Source organism: Neophocaena asiaeorientalis, unplaced genomic scaffold (assembly GCF_003031525.2).
Source record: "Neophocaena asiaeorientalis asiaeorientalis breed wild unplaced genomic scaffold, Neophocaena_asiaeorientalis_V1.1 scaffold220, whole genome shotgun sequence".
Taxonomy (NCBI): Eukaryota; Metazoa; Chordata; class Mammalia; order Artiodactyla; family Phocoenidae; genus Neophocaena; species Neophocaena asiaeorientalis.
In genome coordinates, this window is record NW_020174042.1 from 6,941,382 (window position 1) to 6,966,879 (window position 25,498).

A 25,498-nucleotide genomic window follows, 5' to 3' on the forward strand; every position below is an offset into this window, starting at 1 on the left:
TGGTCAGTCTTGCTGTTGAGTTTCTCGTGTCCCTTTACGTGAGTACCTTCTTTTGTTGAAGAAATCTGCATGGACGTATTGAAAGGAGGGACCAGTCTGTCTCTCAGTGCCTTCTTTACCAGCCCCCAGCCTACAGCAGTACTGCTCATCCCTTGTCATGTGACACTGGTTTGGGGTAAACCGATGAGGCTGTTCATGGCTGGAGGTGACCATCCTTTAGGTTCAGATGGGCACCTCTGGACCCCATCCAGACACCTGAAGGCTGGGACCCCTCTACTTCTGTTCAGCTGTACCCCACCTGTGGTAACCCAGTTGGCAGGCTCGGCCTGAACTGAACTCTGGGACACCATGCCCAGGAGGCTACATGTGGCCTTTCTAGCGAGCTTCTTGCCTGAACCACCTCAGCTGGGATTCCTGCATTCCTGGGCCGCCTGTGTCCGGCCTTCCTGCATCTCCTGACCTCCCTAAGCTCCTCAGGGATGAGCAGTCTTTATGTGTATCATGTAGCCTCATGTGTATCGCCCTCACTGTTGGCGTGGCATTTCCTGAGGATCCTCCAGACTCTGTCTCTCTCTTGAAATGTAGGGCTGGGACTGTGTGCTCTCCTCAGGATGTGGACGGATGGGGAACCACTTGTCTTCAGGTTTTAAATCCACCGTGCATTCCCAGCACAAGTGGCTGAGGATCTCCTCTGACACTGGTTCCCTTCCTTGCGTGCTAGCATCTGCTTTTTCTCATCTGAATTTTTTATAATTTCACCCGGAGCCGACACTTTTGACTCTCCCTCTCCACCCTCCCTTTCTTCTTCCCCACCACCCCCATTAGAACAGAGGCCTGGGTGCCCCCAGATCTGGGGCTGCTCATCACCCTAACTCAGAAACGCAAGGTTCTCCAGACGGCATGCTGGGCTCCCAACACGGCCCTTTCTCGCACACTCTTCCCTCTCTCCAAGGGTATCCTTTGGTCTCATGGAATTATCGGGGAAGCACACTGAGCCATTGCTCTACAGAGGTTTTTGTTCTTGCTGTCTTATACCTTTTTCCCTCCTAAACGGATATACTCCATCATTTTTTGTTTCTGGGAGGTTTCTGGAAACTTGAAACTGATTTTATCTATTTGGCATATTTTTGTGTTCCCTCCCCCATCCCTTTCTCCTTCCCATGTCCCTTTACTCTCTAGCCAGTATGGGGGAAAAATGCAAGTAGGGGATCAGAAAATGAGGAAGTGCTCAGGGTTGGGGGTGGGAGGGCTGTGGCTTACATGAATCTACTGTAGGTGTGAGGACCACCTAAATAAGACATCCCGCGGCATGATGTGTCACTCCACTGCCTGAACAGCAGGCCCTGACACCCAAAAAACAGACATCAAGGTTTTCTTCTCCAGAGACCTGCGCTAACAAAGCACGTCTCTGAACCGGTACCATATTTTCAAGAGTCGTGATGATTTTGATCTAGTCAGTGGTAGAGGACAAGTAGATTCTGATTCCCGAAAGAGGATGAAAGAAACAAAACTGGTTTTGGTTTGTTGGCTTGTTTTGCAAATGCCTCATTATATTCCACATAGAGCTTCTTCAATTTAAAAAAAATAATTAGGGATTTTTTTTTAGTACCATGTCCAGCTGAGAACTGAAGCCTCCTGTTTGAACGTCTGCCTCAGCGAACTGCGGCTCTCCCCTTCGACCTTGAATTTGAGCCTGTGGTCATTTAAGTGAGGGGGTTGGATAATCGCATCTGGGACCACTCGGACTGGAGCACAATCGCTCATTATACTTTGTCCACAACTACTGCCACCTTCTTAACAGCTGAGTGATGTGGCCTGGCCCTGTGCATCGTGCCTGCTGTATTGATAAATCAAGATGCATTTTCTGTTTACCAGTCCAGCATCCTATTTCTATCCTGGATACTGAAAGAAAGTCATGATTCTGCTCTTTCATTCATGAATGAAAGTGACTGCTTTAAAATCTTCATTTCTTCACAGAAGTCATACTTTAACCCAGCTTCACAGATGAGTCCTTCCTGACAATAGAAGACCAGATTTTTGAGGCAAGGGACCTTTTGGAGACCCCAGCTTATTTCCAAATGTATGTCTTTGTACAAGACTGGAATCTTCCTTTTCTTGCCACAGCTGGCAGAGCTAACAAGTTTGGTGCCTCTCGCACAAAGTGTACACCCCTAAAAGCACACAGACCAACTCGCTATTTATTTAATACCATTTCAGGTTTTCTTGACAGTTACTTCAGTCAATCATTCTTGAATCATGGAGGTGCCATGTCCACCGGGATGCAAAGAAACTGAAATGAAATTGTTAATTCTTGAAGAGTTAGAGGACCAGGCAGAGCTGCCCAGGTGTAGTGGTTGCATGGTGGGCTGGAGCGTGGGCTGGGAGTGGAGGTGTGAAATGGACTAGAGCTTGTGTGAAAGTTTCCGAGCACCAAAGCAGAAGGGTTTTTGATGTTTCATGAGCAAGTACTTTATGCCATAGTCTGCTAAGTGCTTTTCATAGAATCTCATTTAATGAAGAAGCTACAAAAGTCATCAGCCTCTTTAGAAAGCTCAGCGTTAGGAGCAAACCCCCTAAGATAAGGAAGTAAAACATTTCCCCTATCCCCGGAAGGGAACTCAAGCAGCTGTATTTTCTCTGAATAGTAATTGACATTACTGAGGACTTTTTATGTGCCAGGCACTGAGCTAATTAAGCACACAAAAGCCCAAGGAGGTGGTGTTCTGAGGCCCCATTCTGGGTGTCTTTTGCTGCATAACTAACCGCCCCAAAGCTTAACGGCCTAAAATGGCAACAGTCATTTGTTTTGATCATGACTCTCTGATGTGGGCAGGGATCAATGGCGCCAGCTCCTCTCTGCTCCCTGTAGCATCAGCGGGTGACTACTTGGGGCTGGAGGACCCCCTTCTAAGACAGCTCTCTCACTTGACGGGCCAGGTGGTACTGACCATTGGCTGGGAGTTCAGCCGGGGGTGTTGGCTCTGCTCCACGTGTGCCTGCCTCTCCGCAGAGCGGCTTGGGCTCTCCCACAGCGTGGCAACTGGGTTCCAAGGGCAAGAATTCCAAACGGGATGTAGAAACTGTCAGCGTCTTATGACTGACACAGCATCACTTCTTTCATCTTCTATCGGTCAAGCAGACACAGAGCATGCTCAGGTTTGAGGCGAGGAGACCGAGGCCACAGCTCTCAGCGGGTAGTGGCAAAAAACTGGCAGCCACCTTTATCCTCCACGAGCCCAGAAAGGTTAAGTGCCTTGTCCTGGATCACACAGCTAGCACGTTGACAGGTCCCCTGTGATCTGCGTCTTGCTAGATCCTGTGACACTCCCCGAGGTGCCCAGAGCACCTGACGGACCTCAGTCCAGATTTCTGTACCTTTTCCTGCCATGAACTGGGCCTGTAGTGTCGATGCCCAGTGAAGCAGATTCCAGAAACATTCCTAAATCACTTCACCTGTATTTGGAATTGACTTTAAGAACATCCCTGGAAGAATCCTAGGCCTGAGAAGAAAAGACCCAGGGGTACATGAGAACCGTTTTTAGATACGGGAAAGCTGGTTGTGTAGGTCACGGCGTGGCTTATATTCTGCATCCTGTATTGTTCGTGAGCAGAACTTGTCAGACTACAGCCGGTGGGACCTGGTTTATGTGTAGCCCTCGAGAAAAAAAATAGCTTGGCATTTTTAAATGGTTGAAGAAAAAAGCAAGAAGAATATGTAACAGAGTCAGATAGTTGCAGCGGATACTGTATAGCACACAAAGCCTCTTACAGAAAAAGTTAGTTGACCTTTGTTCTAGAAGGCAGGATCAGCACTGTGTTAGCAGAGCTAGATTTCAGGTCCGCGTAAGAATTTTCTATCTAGAGCTGTCCACGCGCAGGAACAGCAGCTCTCAGCTGAAGGCCGTGCAGGCAGAGGGCTGTGCCTAGGATGCTGCTGTCAGTGGTGTGCTGGTAAATGTGTAACGACCGGAAAAACCCTGATGTGTAATGTTTGTCTGTTTCTTTGGATCCCACCGTGGTCACAGCTGAAAACCGTGGTCAGTTTTCAGTTCTGACACGATGTCACGAAAGGTGGAGTTGGGAAGAGATGCACATGATCGGCTGCAGGAGTGTTCCAGTTTACCACTGTGATGGGTTCAGGGGATCGATGCTCTATAATGCTGTCCTCAAGTAGCTCCCAATGCGGAGAGCTGCAGGTGTGCAGGGAGGAACAGTAGTGCTGGGAAACCTTTGACATTCCATCTGCCTCTCTGGGCAGCCATCGTTAGCATCTGCAAACGCAGAAAGATTACGTACCGTGCCCTGGATTACACAGCTGCTAAACTCCACCTGCCATTTCCTGCCTCACATTTGGTTTAGAAAATCTTGATTTCTACAAAGAGTGATAGGTTGGACTGCATGCAAGTCGAGAACTTCCGTTTAAGAAAACATCACTTTAAGCAAAGGTACAATGTAAATGACAGATTGGAAGAAAACATGTGGAATCTTAAGAGATCCAGGCCTAGTGCCGAAAGGATGTAAAAAACACCTATCAATCAATTAAAATTAAAAACAAAAACAGTCCAGTAGAAAAATGGGCAAAGGGTGTGGACGTACAGTGTATACCTACTCAAATACGAAGGGGCTTCCCTGGTGGCGCAGTGGTTGGGAAAAAAAAAAAAAAAAAACGAAAGGCTGATAAATGTAGGAAAGATGATTAGCCTTTCAATATGAAAGAACATCAGCCTCACTACTAAGCACAGAAATAATGGGATAATAGTGGGATTCATTTATTTCATCCATCAAATTGGCCCAAAGTAATAATACCAAGCAAGTGAGGCTGTGATCAGACCACATTCATTGACTGCAGCTGGAAGAACATAAGTTAAAACGTCCATATACAAAAGTAAAGTTCCTTCTATCTCCCCTCCTCCCCAACCTTGGCCCTCTCCCTCCCTCCCTCCCCAAAAGGAAAGATGGTCCGAATTCAACTTAATGGTTTTTCAACTTTATGATGGTGCCAAAGCAATAAGCACTCAGTAGAAACCATACTTCGAAGTTTGAATTTTGATCTTTTCCCAGGGCTAGCGATACATGGTACAGGCCTCTCCCATGATGCTGGGCAGCTCCCAGTCAGCCACATGAAGGGAGAGGACAGACACTCTACAGGGTACCGCATTGCCAGCATTTTTTGCATATTGTGTTTTATGTTTCAAATCCCATCACGTCTACAAAGTAACCGCTGACCCAGAAATTCCAAATCGGGCCGAGAAAAAAACCTCACATTTTCAGAGGAGGCAGGGACACAAAAAGATCATCCGCCTTGTAGTTTGCGGTCGTGAAAAATTGGAAACAACATAAAGCCCCTCAGTCGGGGAATAGCTAAGTATACTCTGATCTAGATATCCCTATGAGCACCAGGCAGCAGTGAAAAAGAGGACACAGGAGCTCTGTACCAACGGGCATTGCTGAGGTGAGATAGCAAATTCTAGAATGGCTCAGGCAGTCGAGTACCATTTATGTTCTTAAAATGTAGGTGAAAGAATGCTGTGTAGTCCGTAGAACATCCCTAGAAAGTTCCAGGGGCCTATATACCATAATAGTGTACACAGGTGCTCCTTGACTGATGATGGGGTTATGTCCTGATAAACCCATTATAAGTTGGAAATGCATGTAATACACCCAACCTCCCGAGCACTGTAGCTTAGCCTGGCCTCCCCTAAACATGCTCAGAGCACTTTCATCAGCCTACAGTTGGGCAGTTATCTTGAGTTTAAGTTCAAGAGTAATTACCTTCCTCTTCTTCTCACCAGAAGCAGGAGACACAGATGGACATTTTGTAGACATGGTGGGATTTGAAACACAAAATACAATACACGGTAAATGCTGGCAACATAGTACCTTATAGAGCATTGGTCATTTCCCCTCGTGATCTCATGGTTGCTGCAGCCCGGCATCACGGGAGAGGAGTGTACCAGTTATCACCAGCCCCAGGAAAAGATCAAAATGCAAATTTCGATATACAGTTTCTACCAAATGCTTATGGCTTTTGCACCATCAGGAAGTTGGAAAATCGTAAGTCAGATTGGCACCATCTGTACTTTTGTGGAGGGTGTAGGGAGGGAGAGGGCCAGGACTGGGGAGAAGGGGAGATAGAAGGAACTTTAGTTTTATATGTGGGTGTTTTAATTTTTCTTAAGGAGAATATATTTATGTATTTCTTGTATAATATTTTCAAGAGACCAAATTAAAGTTTGGTGCTCCCCACATGGAAGGACTTCTGTGAGGGAATGTGCCGTCTCCCTGGCTAAGCCCACATCTACCAGGTTGGCCATGCGGGGACCACTTGGGAGGGGTGTGTGAGTGGTGCTGACTTTGGCCCATGAGCTTGAACTTCCCTTGAGGACTCTCTCTCTCTCACTTCCGTCCAGGCTTCAATGTTCTCTTAACACTTTTGCCTAAGCGAGGAAAAGCTTTTGTCCTTAATTTCCTGTTGCAAGATTGAGGCTGGCCAGGAGCGAGGGCACCAGAGTCACATTAGATGGACCCTATTGGGTTGAGGTTACCAGCACTGCCTTCTGCCCGCCCCTCCCATCTTCCCCCTCAGGGCTCTCATCCCTGCACCTCCCGGCTGCTGTCAGGCACGTCTAGACTCCTCTATGTCTAGACCCAAGGAAACCGGGCCGAGGCACCCTTCCAACGTACCTATTTCATGTCTAGGAACCCACCTCTTCTCCAGAGTTTTGGCCCCAGGTATGTCCACCCATTTCAGGAAAACTCTTCTGTTTAACCATAGGCGAATGTGTGGTCTCATTGTACCGTTAACATGACAGCCACATCAGAAGCCCACACCGTACGATGGCAGCTGGACAAGGGATACACGGAGAGTAGCTTCGAGGGTTTTCCTCGCCTGTAGTTAAGAGGAGTGAAGGCCCAGGATGGCTGCATGGAATATTGACCCGCTGACCATGTGGCAGACACACTCATCCTACATCATATTATCCCCATTCATCCCCAGAGGTAATAATGAACAGTAGGTGTTACTATTCCTATTCTACAAGCAAAGGAACTGTGCCTCAGAAAGTAACTTAACCTATCTGAGGTCACAGAGTCCAGACTGAAACCCAGAATGCCTGCCTCCAATGCTTTTTAACCTGAGCCATATTTTTCCTTTAGGGATTTCATTCTAGAAGTCTTCAGAAGTCTCCTCCCTGCTTTTTGCGTAACCTCCCAGAGTGAAATGAAAGATCACTTCCCCCATGAATTTTGAGTGCCAGGCATTCTTTTCCTTGAGAATCCCCAGAACTCCTTTTAAGTTGTTGCTTAAGTTTGAAGTGAAAACAGACAGAAAATGTGTTTACAGATACAGCTTGCACTAATTCAAGAGGAGGCATGAAGGTTAGGGACTCCTTTGATGTTATTTATGTGATTTGAGGCAACAGTATATAATCAAAGAATGCTATTCGCAGACTCCTAATCTACTTTGACCTTAAATTCACACCTATTTCACGGATGCAAAAAGGAAGGTTTCATATTGCGTCTTTCCTTTGGATTCTCCAGCTTCCGTTTTGCATTCGTCAAAGTCCTCAGTAACCCAGGAAATTTAGAGTGTGAGAGGTGAGAATGTGAAAACCCTTCAGGACTTGCCCTAGATTAACAAGAAAGAGTGTTCAGCAGTTGGTGATGACAATGGAGCATTGGGTTTTAATTTGGGGTTTATTTAGAGGCAGAGCCGAGAAGTGGTTGGGTACTTCCCCTCACACCTTCACAGCACGGTCCACCAGGAGAGTTAGGTTTCAAAGAAGAAGCATCTCAAAGTGTTGGGGAAATTACTTCAGGATGGGATCAGATATGCATTTGTCTGCCACATTTTCTGACCTGAATTTAAAAGTTTTTATAATAGTGCATGGATGAACCCTTTCTTCACAGGAGAATCTGAAAGCAAGACTAACAAAAAACATCAGTAGATTCTAATTATCGTCTCTCTGTTGCATCCTCTCCTTCTCCTGAGTTGCTATAGACATCCCGTATGTAATACTTTGTTTGCAGCCTGTGAGCAATTACTACCTGTTATGGTTTGAATTGTGCCCCATGCCCCCAGAAAACAGAAGATATGGTGAAGCTCTAACCCCCAGTACCTCAGAATGTGACCTTATTTGAAAATAAGGCCTTAGCAGGTGTAATCAGGTTAAAATGAGGCCACTAGGGTGGGCCCTTATCCAACCTGACTGGTGTCCTTATATAAAGGGTAAAATTTAGCCATAAACACAGACATGCACAGAGGGAAGATGATGTGAAGAGACACAGAGAGAAGGAAGTCCATGTGCAGGTATAGGATTTGAGTGACGCATCAACAACCAAGGAAAGCCCAAGGTTGCTGGCAAACCACTAAAACCTAGGAAGAATCAAGGAAGATTCCCCTACAGGCTTCAGAGGGAGCAAGGCAGTGCTGACACCTTGATTTCGAGCTTGTAGCTTCCAGAACTGCGAGACCGTAGATTTGTTATTTGAAGCCATACAGTTTGTTCGTGTAGCCCTAGTAAACTAACACAGCTACCTGTACCTAACCCTTATAAAATACACATGTAGGATAAATAAGATTGAGAATTTCTGTTCATCTGTTATAGTTAGCGTGACATTATATTTTCCAAAGATGGCTGCAAGATCATCCCCTGTCCTACATGTCTGTCTAGACCCTTGAAATTCCCCCATCAAGAGATGAATTCTAGGGCTTCCCTGGTGGCACAGTGGTTAAGAATCCCCCTGCCAATGCAGGGGACACGGGTTCGATCCCTGGTCCAGGAAGATCCCACATGCTGCGGAACAACTAAGCCCGTGCGCCACAACTACTGAGCCTGCGCTCTAGAGCCCACGTGCCACAACTATGGAAGCCCATGCACCTAGAGCCGGTACTCTGCAACAAGAGAAGCCACCACGATGAGAAGCCCACACACCACAGTGAAGAGTAGCCCCCACTCACCACAACTAGAGAAAGCCCGTGTACAGCAACAAAGACACAACACAGCCAAAAATAAAATAAATACATTTTTTTAAAAAAAGAGATGAATTCTAAATCCCCTCCCCTTGAACCTGGATGGGCTGTGACTCCCTTTTGATGTTCTATGACTTCTGAGGCAGCTTCCACCCTGTTTCCTAGAACACTTGCCCTGGAGCCCTGAACTGCCATGTAAATAGTCCACTTGTCTTGAGTCCTCCATGCTGTGAGGAAGCCAATACTACCCCAAATGGAGAGACCACATGGAGGCACAAGACTACATGGAGAGAGATACCCAGACAGCCCCTAGATGCTCCAGCAACCTTACGGTTTCAGCTTCAGCCACTATGTGATTGCACCCCCATGACAGACACTGAGCCAGAGCTGCCCAGTCCAACCCTTCCTGGATTCCTGATCCATAGAAGCTTTAAGAGATCACAAAATAATTGCCATACTTAAAGCCACTAAGTTCTGGGGAGATTTGTTACACAGCAGTAGATGTCTGGGACAGTTCGTGTACTCTGTGCTTTGCATTGGGTGTTTTCATTTTAATTTAAAAAATGGATTGAATTTTTACTTCTGACTAAATAGTTTTATATTTAGAGAAGACAGACTATAACCACAAAATCTCAATGATTTAATATAATAGTATTTATTTCTCACTCACTCAGAGTCCAATGTGGATGTTACAGTTTGGGTGGCTCTCCTACAAGCATTGACTCAGGGATCCATATTCCTTCTACCTAATGTCTTTGCAGTCCCCGGTCCTCCTTGGGGTCCTCTGCTGGGTCATCTGTGTTCAGGTAGCCAAAGAGAAAGGGTAGAGAGAGAGAGGAAGATCATGTGAGATGTTTCAGAGGCTGGGTCTGAAAGTGGCACATGTCATTCTGGTCCACGTTGCACTGGCTAGAACTAGTCCCTGACTCAAGGGAGCTGGGAAGTGCAGATTAGCTGTGCACCCAGGAGGAAAAAGTAAGTGTAATGGGAGCATAGCTCTGCTACATTCGCACGCTGGCCGATAGAATCTTATGTTATCAGAACTGGAAGGGACGTGAGAGATCGGCTTCTCCAAGTGTGGTCCACCAGCATCAGGACCACCTGAGGGACTTGTTAAAATGCAGATTCTGGGGCCCCACCTGCTGAGTCAGAACCTCAGGAAGTGGGTTCTAGCCAGTTGATTTTTGCCAAATCCCCCCCAGTTCTTGTTATGTACACTAAGGTTAGAGAGTCACTTACCAGTTCAACCCCATCACTGTACAGATAGCAAAGTTGAGGTCCAGAGAAAGGACATGACCTCCACACTTTCCTTCCAGCTACTCACAACCTGAGGCCAGAGCTGGAGTTGGGGACCTGTGTCCTGAGGCCCATCCAGTCCTCTTGCCACGCCCCTCCCAGGGTTCTGCATCATAGCTGGCCAGGACCCCGATGGTGTACCCTGGCAGAGTGTACTCGGTTACTGAATTGTAGCCTTGGCCCCCAATTCAACAACCACACGTACTTGCTCTGAGACACCAACAGGGAAATCCAGCCCAGTGCGGTAGAATCACAGAGTTTTCCTTGAAAAGTCTCATCAGTTTATAACCAAGAGTCCCCTGCAGTTTAGATTATGACCAGATCTAGTCCAGAATCAAGTCCTGTTATATCTTGGACATTCCTAGCAAGAGTCGGGGACCCGGAATAGTGTTTTAATTTAGAAATTGGAATCCTACAATAATTTCTCTTATGTCGCTCTGAAGGCCTACCTTATCTTTAAAGCTGTAATGTGTCCTAATGACATTCTGATATAGCTAGCTTGTAGGGGAGGCCTTGGTGGAAGTGAAAGGCATGGGGAGGAGAGGGAAACTTCATATTTTCCAGAGCTCTTGATGAAAACAGCCAATGCTTATTAGCATGCATTCCACACAATTTCCATGATGATGCTATAATTTAAAACACTGACTGAAAGACCTAATAAAGGAGGTGAAACTAGCTTTCTAAATTTGCTGAACAAATTGCTCACATCTCCCTCCATCAATCTTCCTTCTCTTGAGCAAAATGTAAAATTTGGAACAAAGAGCGAAGATACTAGGGTTTTGACTGATCTTTTTGTTAACAGTATTCTGCTGTATGGCAGCTGCATTGTAAACATTCGAGTTCTAATTCTAAGCATGTATGTGAAAGTTCCCATGAAAAAAAATCTTCAAGTCACTGTCTACCTTCTGAGTTTGGGGGACAAACGGGGGTAAATTAACAAAGGATGCTTATCACGCTTCCCAGCCTTTGCTGAAATCACTTAGTTTCAATTACTTTGATTAATCACTAAAGATTTTGTAAGCAGCTAAATCATCTGCCTTCCCATATTGGCGTGAAGGACAATGAGAATGTAGATAAGACCCTCAGGGCATCAGGAAACCGGTGATGGTTCCAGGCCCAGTGAGATGCGGGGGTGTCCTTACCCCGCACAAGCGATGGTGTGGACCTCATCGTGAACAGCATGGGATTTGCACAGGGCCTGCGAGCAGGGTAGATGGAGAAAATCAGAGATGATGCCTGCCTCCTTTCCCTCAGTTGTGATCAGGAACTGCCACTTTGCAGTCTGGCCCCTCGCTGCAGGGGCTCCAGGGTTGTTCCCAGTTATCACTTCTCTTGTCAGGAAGCACTGTTGAAGTTAAGTTACTCGGGACAGGAAGACTGAACAGGGCACGAGGTGGCCAGCCTGTAGAAAGGCAAACCTGATCTTTGGCTGAACTGAGTAAACAGACCCAGTCAAGATGGTAGGTGTTCTGGTCAGCTATTGCTGCGTAACAAACTACCCCCAAATTTAGTGGAGGGTAGGGTGGGTTCTCTGGGAAGCAGACTCTGAGCTGGAGAAGAGCATGCAGGATGTTCCTTAAGAACTACTCTTAGAATCAAGTCTTCCAAGGGAGAGGAAGCAGTAGGAGTGGGTAGAGAAAGTCATGCTGCCTTGCAGCTCAGTGACAGCCCCAGCTGGCCCAACAGAGTCCTGGAGCTAGAATGACCCTTGAGAGTTGCCCCACATTAGGCTGAGGTGACCTGGCTTTTATATCAGGGGTTCACAAACTGGCATGTCTTACAAATCAGGTGGCCACTTGTCTTTGTAAATAAAGTTTTACTGGAACACAGTTCCACCTCTTTGTTTACGTATGATCTAAGGCTGCTTTCACGCTGCTTGCGTAGAGCTGAGTAGTTGTGACAGAAGCTGCGTGGCCCACGAAGCCTAAAATATTAAATATCTTGCCATTTCTAGAAGTGAGTCGACCTCAGCTTTACGTTTCCACAGTAGCCATTGGCTGTGGGCTTCCAGGGAAAGGACAAGACCTTGGGCAGTGGCTCTGCAGCAGAGGTGAGCCCTGCTGGATGAGGGCTGAGGGCTGTGCTGCTTCCACGCCCAGCACTGGGGACAGCAGGTCCTTCCTCAAGGGGAATGTGCGCAGTGCTCATGGTGTCCACCACAGCGGATTAAAATGACCGTTGCATTAGGTGGGTCAGGAACTCTGGAAGGGCTCAGATGGACAGTCTGACCTCCATGGCCTCATCTGGGCTGGAGGGTTCACTGCCAAGATTCCCTCCTCACTCGGTGCTCCTTTGTCTCTTTCTCTCTTTATGGGGCATCTCATCTTCTGGGGGTTCTCCATGCCATGGTGTGGTTTCGGGATCATCACACTTCTTACAGGAGGGACTCAAGAGGCAGGTTGTGGAAGCCCTGGGCCCATGAAAAAGCATATCGGAGATGGCACAGCATCACTCTGCTGTGTCTTATTGGTCAAAGCTATGATGGGGCCCATCCAGATTCAAGGGGATGGAGCCCCAGATGCAAGGTCACAGCACAGAGCAGGGCGCGGAAAGTGCTGGTTGCACCATCTTTGGAAAATCCACGGTGCCTCAGTGGGCCGGGTCTCGGAGCTGTTTGAGCACATCCTTCCCACCTCCACAGTCGCCATCATCACGAGGGTGGCTTGAAATGACCATGGTGGGAATATGACACCTCGGGGATCGGCTTTGCCCCACCCCAACCCCAGAGAGCCGGTTGTTAAGTATGGCCCAGCACACCATGGCTGCCGTGGTCGGGGCAGCGGGGGTTACGATTTGAAGCAAGGCAAGAAGAAAGACAGCAGTACTGATTGATTGCCGAGGCACTCAACGTATCCTGGGACATCAGAACAACTCTAGGGGGTGTCTCTTATTTCACAAAAGAGGAATCCCAGGTGTGGCGAGATTGGGTAACTGGGCAGGATTCGAACCGGGGTCTCCTCACCCTCCGCCAGGTCTCAGGAAGATGAAATAGGCTCCTTGTCACGGGCCTGAGGGAAGCTCAGGTTGGGCGAGAGGGAGGAAAGCCAGCCAGAGAAGGAAGGGGAGCAAAGGCCTGGCCGGGGCAGCCATGAGGTTCCTGGGAAGGACTCAGGCCTCCACATCGGGCCCAGCTGTGTGGACACTGGAAGATTCGCCCCAACTCCTAGCAACCAAACCCCAGCCCTTTCTTATTGTCAGGAAACTTATCAATGTTTTAAAGGCACAAGCAGGCTGTGTGAGCAAGGGGGAGTGGGGAAGCCACTGAAGGGGAGGCAAAGAGAAGAAAGGCCGACACCATATTTACAGGAGCACCTGTAATGCTCCCCTGACCGGAAGTACAGTGGTTAAGCCAGACCAATGGACTTGAAAGGGGGAGAGGGGAAAAGCAGGGCAGGAAGGGGACTTTCATGATGGAGCCCGCCCTTAGGCAGGTGGCATGGATTCTTCCTTTATAACAGTACCGGTTCCACTTACTGGGCCTCAGCCTAAAGCTAGACCTGCCTGCCACGGGCTTTACGTATATTTATTATCACTAGTCCTCAAAACCCTCAGAGGAATGTCCTATGATTCCCATTTGATAAGAAAACGAGGCTCAGCAAGAAGGAGTAAGCCTTCAGGCCGCAGAATTAAGGTTTGCGTTGGATGTGCCAGCTCTGGACCATCTCCCCACCGCGCGGCCGTGATGCCACAGTTTACCTAAGGAATGGCCGCGCGGGCCAGAGAGCAAAGAAGCAAACGGATGATAGAGAGTCTTTCTCAGCGTTAGTTGGTTCACAACTTCCCATTTTTTCCTTCTTTTTGTTCCCTAGAGTTGAAAGATTCCCTCTCCCTGTTTTGTTAGTTTTAAGAGGAATAAAGAAGACAAAATGTGCGACACAAAGGACTGCACGGAGTTGGGCAGGGAGCCAGTGCAGGGGCGCAAGGCCGAGGGCGGTGAGGCTGGGACGGTGCGTTGGTGGAGGGGCGTTGCTGCATCAGCTGCAGGCCTCTGCCCCCAAGGCAAGGCTCAGGCTCTGTGGCAGAAATGCTCTTGGGTCCCGGGAGGTGGAGGAGTCACTTCGCCCTCCCCTCCGGATAAACATCCTGAATTTAAATATCAGAGAGAGGCCTTGCAGCGGGAGGATACAATTAAGACTTCCGAAAACTGATCCTCAGTTTTTAGTGTGCTAAGAATCACCTGGGGTGCTTGTTTAAAATGCTGCCTTCCTGGTCCCCACTCTTAGAAACTCATGCATCAGGTTGGAAGTGAGGCCCAGGATCCGCATATTTAAAACACCCCAAGCAATTCTGGTGCCAGGGGATCCTGAGCCAGGCTAAGAAAAACACCCACTTGGAGGATGATGGTGCAGGATCTGAAACTCTTCTTTTACAAAAATAGCTTTTTTGTCATTATAATTTCATCTCAGGAGCACCAGTTTTCTTATTCTGGATGTAGATGCGGTAGGTATGTTTATGGAGCTGTCTTGCTGAAAGAAAGATAACGCACACGTGGTTATGAGCATAATTGCAGTTAATTATTATGTTGTGAACATATGGTTAAACTCGATAAAGATTAACTTATAAAAACTCTTATTAAAAGTTCCCTGTTATTTGCCATTAATCAGTACCATGGATTTTTTTAGGGGAGTTTGTTCATTCATCCACTTAATTAAAAGTTTTTTCATTCTTGCTGCGTGGCTGGCCCAGTGCAAGGAGGGGGAGACTGCAAGCAGTGGGCCAGCAGCCGGGAGCTGACCGCTGCCCTCTAGGGATTTACAGTCTGGCCAGGGAGACAGATTCATCAAATCCCCAGCAACCACGGGCATTTCAATTTTGTGTATGTTTATTCTTATTTGTTAAGGTGTTTGTTAAATTCATTACTAAATGTGATTTTTATAAATGTAGAAGTATTTACATATATACAAATACAAAGCATACAAACAAAAAATCCTTGTCAGGCCATATATTGTGATTTGGGTTTTTTTAAAAATTGACTAATACAGAGATTTTGAATTTTCCAGGTGTCTCTCTTTGGGCTAGGAAGATATAGTCTATAAATTCTATACAAAGTTGGATTGTAGTTTTTTTTTTTAATCAGTGAGTTAAGACTTCCTCGCTAAACATGTTTAATTAAGATGTCTGAAAGATGCATTAATTTTTTTCCCCATCACATTTCTACTCTCTCCCCTATTTGTGAACCTAGCACATTAGGCAAGCAGTACCCAAGTGCTTTCAAGCACAAATGTACCTGAATGCGGAATTCTCATCCAACAATGAGAAGCACAGAGAATTCTGATTCCTTGCTTAGCAGTTTCAGCATGTCCTCAATGCTATTTTCTTGCCAGACACTTGAGCATGCAAATCATCTATGAGAGAACAAATCAATATGAGAGAGAACTGTCATCAATAACCTTTACCTCTTGATTTTCAGTGTTGCAGGTGGTGAGCTCTTTGACTTCTTAGCTGAAAAGGAATCTCTGACTGAAGAGGAAGCAACTGAATTTCTCAAACAAATTCTTAATGGTGTTTACTACCTGCATTCCCTTCAGATTGCCCACTTTGATCTCAAGGTATGTTGCTTGGTGTGAATCAGATGAAAGCTTACACGTACCACAGCGTTCGCTGTCTGCTAAGAAAAATTGAGGGCGTCCCAAAGAGATACATGTTTTTTTCCTAGAGGGGTTTAACAAATGAAATTATCAATATAAATCAGCAAGTGTATAATGCATGCCTACTACAGGAATTTCTAACCAATGTGTGAGATAGAGGTTTAAGATTAATGATTACATTTGAGAATTCTTGGGGAAGAATCAAGGGGTCTTACCAGCCAGGTCTTTAAGAAAGGGGGCTGCTGTTGGCTATGGGGTATTTTCAACCTAGAGTACCCATTGGCTGCCCAGTTTCCATCCCCTTCTGGCTACAAGGCATATAAGATGGAAGGTGTCTCGATCTCTACTCTCTCTCTTGATGCAAAGCCTCTGGTCTGACTCAGTCTCTGGCAATCAATCAAGCCAAACTCTGAGACTGGCTAATTGTGGTCTTTGCTTGGCTGGAGGCAAGGCATTATCGGACATAAAAAGGCACATCATACTCCCATCCATCACAGAGGTGATGGTCTCTCTGAGAGGGGAAGATATACATATGAGCAACAGAAGTGGTAATGTAAGATTCAGGGTACAATCCGAGGCAGCGAGAAGATTATCACAAAAAGTATGTGGTTGATCGCCAAGTGAGTGATTCAGATCATTGGAGCTAGGATAGATGTAAGAGAAGGGAAGATTTCCTCCATACTTATTGCAGCAGAGCCGTCAAGACCCCATCTGGATCCCCCAACACTCACTAACACACACCCCAAAGACTGCTGCTGGGAGCTGGAAATGCCAAAGAGTAAATGCCTACTGAAGCAGCTCTTAGCAATGGAGCTGGGGAGAAGGTGGATAAATACCCCAACTCCCTCGTGCTTCAGTTGAAAAATTCTGAGTGCTGCCCTTTCTCCCCAAGTCCTCCAAAGGGATTGTGCTCCAGTCACCCCTACCTTGATAACACACTTTGTATCAGCTTCCTTCCTTCTGTTTCCTGTCTCCCCATTCCTCTACCAAGTATTCCCTGGAGTCCCCTCCTACATAAGCTGCTTGCATCCAAATCCATGTCACAGGTCTGCTCCTGGGAGAATCTAAACCAAGACATTTATTTTTTCCTAGTGTTCTCTTGCAACTACTCTTTTATCCCTACTTTTTGGTTGTTTTTTCAGGGAAGAGGAAGAATTACCTGCCATCTTGTCCTCAGCATAACCTATGATAGGGTTTTTTTAAATTGTGGAAAAATAAACATAAAATAAAATTTACCATTTTAAAGTATGCAGTTAGTGACATTAAGTATATTCACATTGTGGTACAACCGTCACAACCATCTATTTCTGGAAATTATTGATCTCCCCAAACTGAAACTATGTACCCATTAAACACTAACTCCCCAACCCTTCTACCCCCAGCTGCTGGCATCCACTATTCTACTTTCTGTCTGTATGATTTTGCGTATTCTAGGTATTTCATGTAAGTGGAATCACGCACTATTTCTCCTTTTGTGACTGACTTTATTTCAGTTCACATAGTGTCTTCAGGATTCATCCATATTGTAGCCCATGTCAGAATTTCCTTTCTTTCTCAGGCTGAATGGTATTCCATTGTATGGATAGACCACGTTTTGTTTATCCATTCATCTGATGGGCATCATATTATTTCCACCTATGAACATTGCTGTACTATTTTTCTTTTTTTTAAAGCCTGAAAACATAATGCTTTTGGATAGAAATGTTCCCAAACCTCGGATCAAGATCATTGACTTTGGGTTGGCCCATAAAATTGACTTTGGAAATGAATTCAAGAACATATTTGGGACACCAGAGTTTGTTGGTAAGTTTTCTTATTCCTGTGGTCATTCATTTCTCATAAACATTATGCTGGCAAAATTCACCCTGCTGCAGCATCATTTCCCTGGTACATGTTTCTGGTTTATACATGAAGATTAGAAACTGTTGGTTCACTTTCTTCCCAAACTAAATGTGCGTTTGTTTCCTCTTAGCTCCTGAGATAGTCAACTATGAACCTCTTGGTCTTGAGGCAGACATGTGGTAAGGAGCATGTTCTTGATATTGTCACCTTTCTGATTTATTTTACTATTCTTCTGATGTTGTTTTTCTTTTTCTTTTGTCTCTAGGAGTATTGGGGTAATAACCTATATTCTGTAAGTACCCAAATCCACAACTCATGTTCTTTTCCTTTTTCTTTGAGACCATATGTTTTACTGACCATTCTATGTGTTGTGTTGATCAGTTCAGCTTATGTATGCTTTTTTTTTTTTTTTTTTTTTGCATCTCACTGTTGTGGCCTCTCCCGTTGCGGAGCACAGGCTCCGGACGCGCAGGCTCAGCGGCCGTGGCTCACGGGCCCAGCCGCTCCGCGGCATGTGGGATCTTCCCGGACCGGGGCACGAACCCACGTCCCTGCATCGGCAGGCGGACTCCCAACCGCTGCGCCACCGGGGAAGCCCTGTGCTTTTTAAACATGTTCATTTTACACCTCCACAACATCCTTAGTTTATACTAATGAAACATTTTCTCCTGATTTGAAATGAGTCATCAGAACCTGGAGCATGATCAGAAGGAAAGCATGGCTGTCTATGACTGCTGAGAAAATAGGAAAGGCTTTCTTTTTCTTTTTTTTAAACTACTAAATGCTGTTCTAAATTAACTGTCCTTTGCATTAAGCTGAAGCTTTTGTGCATGACAATTAACTGCCCTATAAAATGTCACTGAATTCTAAAGTGACCGCTCAAGCACCAGATTATAATGTTATTCCTCACTCCCTTTATCAGATATTGTGGGAACAGAATGACAACACAAGAGGGACTTACTCGTGTTCTGTGCCCTGTTTTATTAACAGCCTAAGTGGGGCATCCCCCTTCCTTGGAGACACTAAACAAGAAACGTTAGCGAACGTATCTGCTGTCAACTACGAATTTGAGGAAGAATACTTCAGTAATACCAGTGCCCTAGCCAAAGATTTCATAAGAAGACTCCTCGTCAAGGATCCAAAGTGAGTGTCCATTATACCCGAAAGGTGCCCAGCTGTGGCCTCAGCTAGACGAGAGTTAGCACCTGTCCTGTGCACACGGCCACGTTTAGGCGACCCTGGTTGTTTCCTCCTGGCAAAGAGAAGCGTGCCGTGTGAAACGCTTCAGAAAATGCAGGCAGGGCCCTTTGTACCTGCTCAGTCAGCCCCTGCGGGCACAGTGAAATAATCACACAAAGACTGATGTTGTTTTCGGCTCCATGAAGCAGGCCCCGAACTGCATTTTCCAGAGCAGATCTTGGTAGGCCCAGCCGGCATGGAAACAACCTTAGTGTTTGCTTCTATGGTCACCGCATTTTTTTTCTTTCCCCTCCCCCCACAAAGGAAGAGAATGACAATTCAAGATAGTTTGCAGCATCCCTGGATCAAGGTAAGTTGCATATTGCGATCGGTTTGGGGATTATAGGGCGACCTGGAATTCGTTTGTCCTAGGGTATCACTAGGCACTGTGGGTTCTAACCACGGTCATGTCTGGTGTATTGTGTTCGCTGTTGGTGCCATACTTTCAGACAGCTGACAGCTGAGAGAATCCGCATGATGACGGAGGTAGAAAGGAGTGGGCTACCACAGTGCAGAATTGTGAGGAGGAACTGAAGGGCAGGTCCACTCAGCAACCTCGAGTTTGATTGTGGGATATTAGCCCAAACAATATTTTTGAAAATTCTTGAATTAACTTCCAACATTTAAGTATCATATCAAATCTGGATTTCCAGCTTCTCTTGAAAAACCTGAAGATCTGTCAACACTGAGCCCTCATTCTGCAAGGCTGCCAGAAACTTTGCCCAGTTGCCTTTGTACCAGGCCAGCAGCCACCCCCGATGTATATACACCTTTACATTGTTTGCCTGGCGCCTGTCAGCATTTGGGTTAAAGAACTGAAGTTGCTTCAGCTAGACCAGAAAGGACTAAGGGTGGGGAAGCATGGCAGTTACAGAATAAAATCATGGAACCAATAAGTGGATTGTGGTGCAGTAACTTGCGTTGCAGAAGTAGGTTTGGGGCAGCTGGAGACCTCTGTCTGTGCCAGCTCCCAGCAGTTGCCTGGGCTTCCCTAGAAGGCAACGGTGTCTCCTTCCTTCAGAGGTAGAGTTGCATGGCCTCCTGAAAAAAATGCAGTAGGAGGGATTTTAATGCTGTAAGATAGACCAAATTTGCTAACATCTGAGGTCCCAACCAGCTCTAAATTACTTGATGATGTTAAGTTCACATGCCTCGCAATATGGCCTCACCGTGAATCATGCCGTTCCCAGATTCTCTTATGGAACGTTGTAATTCAGCTTGTCCAAGCTCAACTTTCCAACTTTCCCTCAAGATCCAGCCTTCATGGATTTGCTCAAACCCTTAGCCACAAGAGTTTAGCCTCTGGAGACTAGGTTCCTGGATCAGGTTATTATCCCAACTCGTTCTGTTACTTTAGCAAGGTGAATATGTAAGCGTCCCAAATAATGAGAGGTTTTCAATAGTTGTCATGTAACGCATTTCTATAATTGGAGAGCTCTAAATTGTCTTTCTTGGATTTTCATTTTAGCCTAAAGATACCCAACAAGCACTTAGTAGAAAAGCATCGGCAGTAAACATGGAGAAATTCAAGAAGTTCGCAGCCCGGAAAAAATGGAAAGTAAGATTGTTTGATTTGAAGGGATTAACTAATTCTGTGTCCCCTGGGGCTCTCCCTCTGTTCAGGGCTCACTTCTTCTGATACTGGCAATGCAGAACTGCATCCTTTTTAAAAATTCACTCTGTAGTCATCTGTACCATTGCCCTATTTTCAAAGACAATCAGAAATACTATTTCAGTCCTATTAGCTCGTCTTTTCACATGTAATTTTGCATTTTTTTAAATTAAAACCATTCCCAAGGCAAATTTTTAAATCAGTACAATAAAATTGTAGTGCAGTCTTTTTCTAAAGGCAACAAGCCACATTTTAAATAGATTTGTTTCTTGTGGTAGGCACCAAAGCATTATGATTATACCAGAACTTGTGTAAATGGTTCTCTAAATCCAGCCTTGGTCTGTGAGTGGTTGGGATGGGGGTGGGGTGTGACCATGAGCGTCTGCAATGTGATCCCTTCTCAGTGCGGATGGTTTCTGCAGGGGCTGAGTAGGATGTGGCTCTAAAGGGCATTCCAGCCAAACTTGAACAAATGAAAATTCAGGGTTAAGAAGGGGACAGGATGGCTTCCTGTGCACAGGGTCATGTCAAGCCCAGAGGAGGCAGGTACTTGCCATGTCTCCTCATCACTGGGCCAGAAGTGTACCTCATCGTACTCATCCGGTTGGGGATGCCTTGATAGAGATGAGGAGGACCACAGCCATGGGTTACTCAAGACTTGACTCTTAGTCTCAAAGAAGCCTTGAAAATAAGGCTTAAAATGTAGAGTGAACCACCATAAGTTTCTCTTTCTCTCCCTCTCTTTCATTCATGTACAGACACGCACACACACACACATTCTTTACCTGTTGCTTCTGCCTTTGAGAGTAAATGCAGAGGTGTTTTGTCCTATGGGCTAAAGAGTCCCCAACCTGCTCATTTCCAACAACTGGATGAGTTTTGAGAGTCACACTGTCTGCCATTACCAACTTGCCTGGGCACCAAGGACACAGGGCAAGACCCTTGCATACCATGCTTCTCTGAGGGGAGACGTGCAAGGGCTTTGTTAGGGTAAGATCCCATTCCTCAAAGAGTAGAGAGTGAATATGGAGACAGAAGGGATGTATCCAGTTCTGCAGCTTAATAACGAAATGCAGGAGAATGTCTCTCTATTGTTTTCTTGATTTCTAAGACCTTTAGAAATTTCTTTAAGCAAATATGATCCGGGCTTCCCTGGTGGCGCAGTGGTTGAGAGTCCGCCTGCCGATGCAGGGTACAGAGGTTCGTGCCCCGGTCCGGGAAGATCCCACATGCCACAGAGCGGCTGGGCCCGTGAGCCATGGCCACTGAGCCTGCGCGTCCAGAGCCTGTGCTCCGCAACGGGAGAGGCCACAACAGTGAGAGGCCCACGTACCATAAAAATATATATATATATATGATCCAACTTGCTTGTGGGATCACCCACCCCTGAAGAATAATACATGCTGTCAGCCTTGAATGCTATCTCAAAGGCTTTGTCATTTGCACTAATTTGAGTATTATTATGTAAGCTCTCTCTCCTCCTCTCCCCCTGCATTTTTTTCACTCTCTCTCTCTCTCTCTTTTTTTTTTTAAAGCAATCTGTTCGCTTGATATCGCTGTGCCAAAGATTATCCAGGTCATTCTTGTCCAGAAGTAACATGAGTGTTGCCAGAAGCGATGATACTCTGGTAAGCAAACCTTTCCCCCAGATAGGTTTGTTCTTAGCACTGTGTATTTACCGTGTTTAGGTTGTTTAATTTGTTCAGCAACCCAGAAAACCTGAAGTCTTGGAAACATCAGGCCTGTTCTTCCTCCTCTTGAGTGGGGGAGTTGGGGTGGCTGATTGGATCTACTCTGTTACTGTTTCGTCCTTTTTCCTCTTTGTTTTGATTGGCTATACCTACTACCTCTAACACTACCACCTTCCCACCCTCCTCTTCCCCCCAACACAGTTTGATAAAAGAGAGGCTTGCCAGTAGAAGAGGAGAGATCATATTCTAATTTTCATGAACTAAAACGAGAGCCCTCTGTTTCCACCAACCTTGGAGAATCTTAGACTGTAATAGTACAAAAGGGGCAGACAACCCTCCTTCTGAACACATACACACACACACACACACACACACACACACACACACACCAGAAAATCAGGGGAAATGCAGTGGGGCTTGCTGATATAGTTCATGGTAGACCAGAAGGCTAAACCCACTCACTTTGTTGATGTTGTATTGATTTCTAAAGGCCCTTGAGAACAACTCCACGACTTTTTTCCCTGAATCCAAACTGAAACCTAATCACAGATTAACTCTTCAGATATGACTGGACACATCAGAATTCAACGAGACTTTCCCCAACAGTCAGACAACGGGGCTTTGTGAACCCTGGAGGTAAAGGGGACTCCAGAAAAGGCAGAAAGGGTGGTTCTGTGGGAACCAGCCTGCTCCTGTAACTGAATAGTCAGTGTTTCCTGAGTGGAATCCGGGAACTCCAAGGGCAGGATCACACATCAGCAGACACCAGCTCTTTTTTTACTCCCTGAAGCCAGTAGTTTTACTCAAGTTCCAGATCTAACCTCATAGCCTGAAAAGAGATAGGAAATTTTAAAAAGAAAAAAAGAAGTAGGAGAGAAGCAAGTTAGGAGGAGAAGGGAGAGAAAGGGGAGGAAAGCTGGACTGGGGAATTGTTTGAGGGTGGCCATGGAACCAGGACAAGATATAAACTATTAATCTAAGTAAGGTGATGAGAACAATGAAATCTTACAAATTAAAATTGCCCTGAATAATCAGTTGGGAGACAGTTTGTTGCAATGAAGAGTTTAGGGTAAGAGAGGGACAGGGCTTGTGTAGAAGCTCCAGGTGGGAAGACCCCCCTCCCCAGCCCTCAGGGTCTCTCTCTCATCATCTCAGTGTCCTGCTGATCGTGAGGCTGTGTTACAACAACGCGCTTATTCCTCCCATTCTCCCATTTCTTGTCACTCTCACTTTCAGGCAAATGCCTCTTAGTCTTCAACTTGGATTGTGATAGAAAAGCAAAACCAGTGGTGTTCTTAAACATGTACTCTGTGCAGATATTATTATGTCTCTCATGAAGCTTGTTTGGATTCAGATTTATAGAGAAGAGAAAGCAGAGTTCAGAGAAATGCTTTCTCCATTCCACCCCCCCATAGGCAGAGGTTCAGCCTCTGTAGGTATGCTTTTCCAGATTTGAAATTTTAGTAGCAGTACCTCTGTAAGTCCAAAACTTTTGTTTGGGACTTTTCTAGCTTATTTTTTTTTGTTTTAATTTACCATATTGTGCAAATTTCTTATTATTTATATTTAAGAAAGTACTTTAACAAAGTAGCAAAAATTTAACAAACTTACTGTTCCACAGTATCTAGTTATTTTCTCTTTGTAAATGAAATGCATCCATTTTCCCATTTCTGGCCTTTATTTTTACATTTCTCCCCTTTTCATACCTTTTTTTAAAAATAATTGTGACCAGCTTTCAGAGAATTTTGCTATGTTATAGAATACCTAGAGAATGAAGAATTTCTAGTGCTCAAAAAATGACAATCTGTAATTGCAAAAATTACAAAGTAAGACTTTCTTATTCAAAGATATCATTTCCTTGGTTCTATGGTTTTTAGAATCTGAGTTACACCTGAAATTTTCTACAGTGGTTTCTGGGACTATATGTTTTTAAAGATTCCTAAGGTAAACACAAAGTGTAGTTTGTCATCAATCGTTGTTCTAAATCTGAATCTTAAGAGATGTTTGCTCTCTGGGTAACAATGCAGGCAACATAAAGACACTGATAAATAGGTGCTGCCATCATGGAAGGGGCAAAAAATGACCTCCTGCTTCCCTTCATGACCAGGTGGATTTGGGGATTAAATGGCTTACTTTCCCCTGAACACTCCTTTTAATAAATGAGCATTGGTTTCTCTGATGTTGGTAAAAGGAGCAGCATGACCAACAATCTAACACTTTTTCCCTCTTCCATGTCTCTCTCAAGGATGAGGAAGACTCCTTTGTGATGAAAGCTATCATCCACGCCATCAACGATGACAACGTCCCAGGCCTGCAGCACCTCCTGGGCTCCTTGTCCAACTATGACGTTAACCAACCCAACAAGGTCTGATGCTGTCCTGCCAGGGGTAGTGGGGGTCGGGGGGGTCATGGTGATTGGGCACCTCCAAGTCCAAGGTGGAAAGACCCCATCTGCTCTTCATTCTCCCTTACTGTTGTAAGCTCCATACTGTGGGGAAAATCACTTCTGCTTAGAAAGTGAGCTGAGTTAGGAATAAGGTCTTTTTGCATTGAGGGCCTTTCTACACGCACCTAGCACTCGCCTCTAACCATGAAAATTTAAATGTGCTCATCGTGCAAATGAAAATGTCACTTTGGACTGTGAACCCAAAAGAGGAAGATGTTGTGTCCTTCACGCAGGACAGGAATGTGTCCTGTGTCTGTGGAGACACAGGAAGGTATATGGGGCAGCAGGGGTAGTTTGGGCTTTTCCTTTCCTACCAAACCTGAAAAATAGGTATTTTTTTTTCTTGCCTTTTCCAGCATGGGACACCACCGTTACTTATTGCTGCTGGCTGTGGGAATATTCAAATACTACAGTTGCTCATTAAAAGAGGCTCAAGAATCGATGTCCAGGATAAGGTCATAATTCTGTTTTATTGCAAATGAATTAATTTTTTAAGTATTTCCAAATGTCTCTAATCAAAAAGTAATAGAGAAAAATAACACATATGCCCTACTTCATTTCTCAGTTTCCTATAAAGGAAGATGAACTACTTGAATAGCCTGTCCCTGTCTAACATGTTACAGAGAAAAAGGCAAACATTCATCTTCCTCGTGGCTCAGTTGCTCTACATCATCCTTTCTTTGTGTCCTGCCCCAGATTGACTCCTTACTAATCATATTTACTCAGCAGTGTTATTTGATGTCACATTGAAAATGTTTTAATTATCCAGTTAATCTTATGAGAAATGTATTTTTCCGCACATTAATTAGGACA

At 45.4% G+C, this 25,498-nt stretch overlaps 1 protein-coding gene across 2 annotated transcripts in view; it reads left to right on the forward strand.

Moving 5' to 3' along the window:
- Positions 1-25,498, forward strand: part of DAPK1 (death associated protein kinase 1) — a 197,415-nt gene that overhangs the window by 119,498 nt on the left and 52,419 nt on the right. For both annotated transcript variants that reach the window (XM_024753860.1, XM_024753861.1), the window contains exons 4-13: positions 15,678-15,816; positions 17,529-17,658; positions 17,828-17,876; positions 17,963-17,989; positions 18,688-18,840; positions 19,201-19,246; positions 20,405-20,494; positions 22,084-22,176; positions 24,485-24,604; positions 25,042-25,140. In XM_024753860.1, the coding sequence (XP_024609628.1) occupies positions 15,678-15,816; positions 17,529-17,658; positions 17,828-17,876; positions 17,963-17,989; positions 18,688-18,840; positions 19,201-19,246; positions 20,405-20,494; positions 22,084-22,176; positions 24,485-24,604; positions 25,042-25,140 (946 nt within the window). The remainder of the gene's footprint in view (positions 1-15,677; positions 15,817-17,528; positions 17,659-17,827; positions 17,877-17,962; positions 17,990-18,687; positions 18,841-19,200; positions 19,247-20,404; positions 20,495-22,083; positions 22,177-24,484; positions 24,605-25,041; positions 25,141-25,498) is intronic.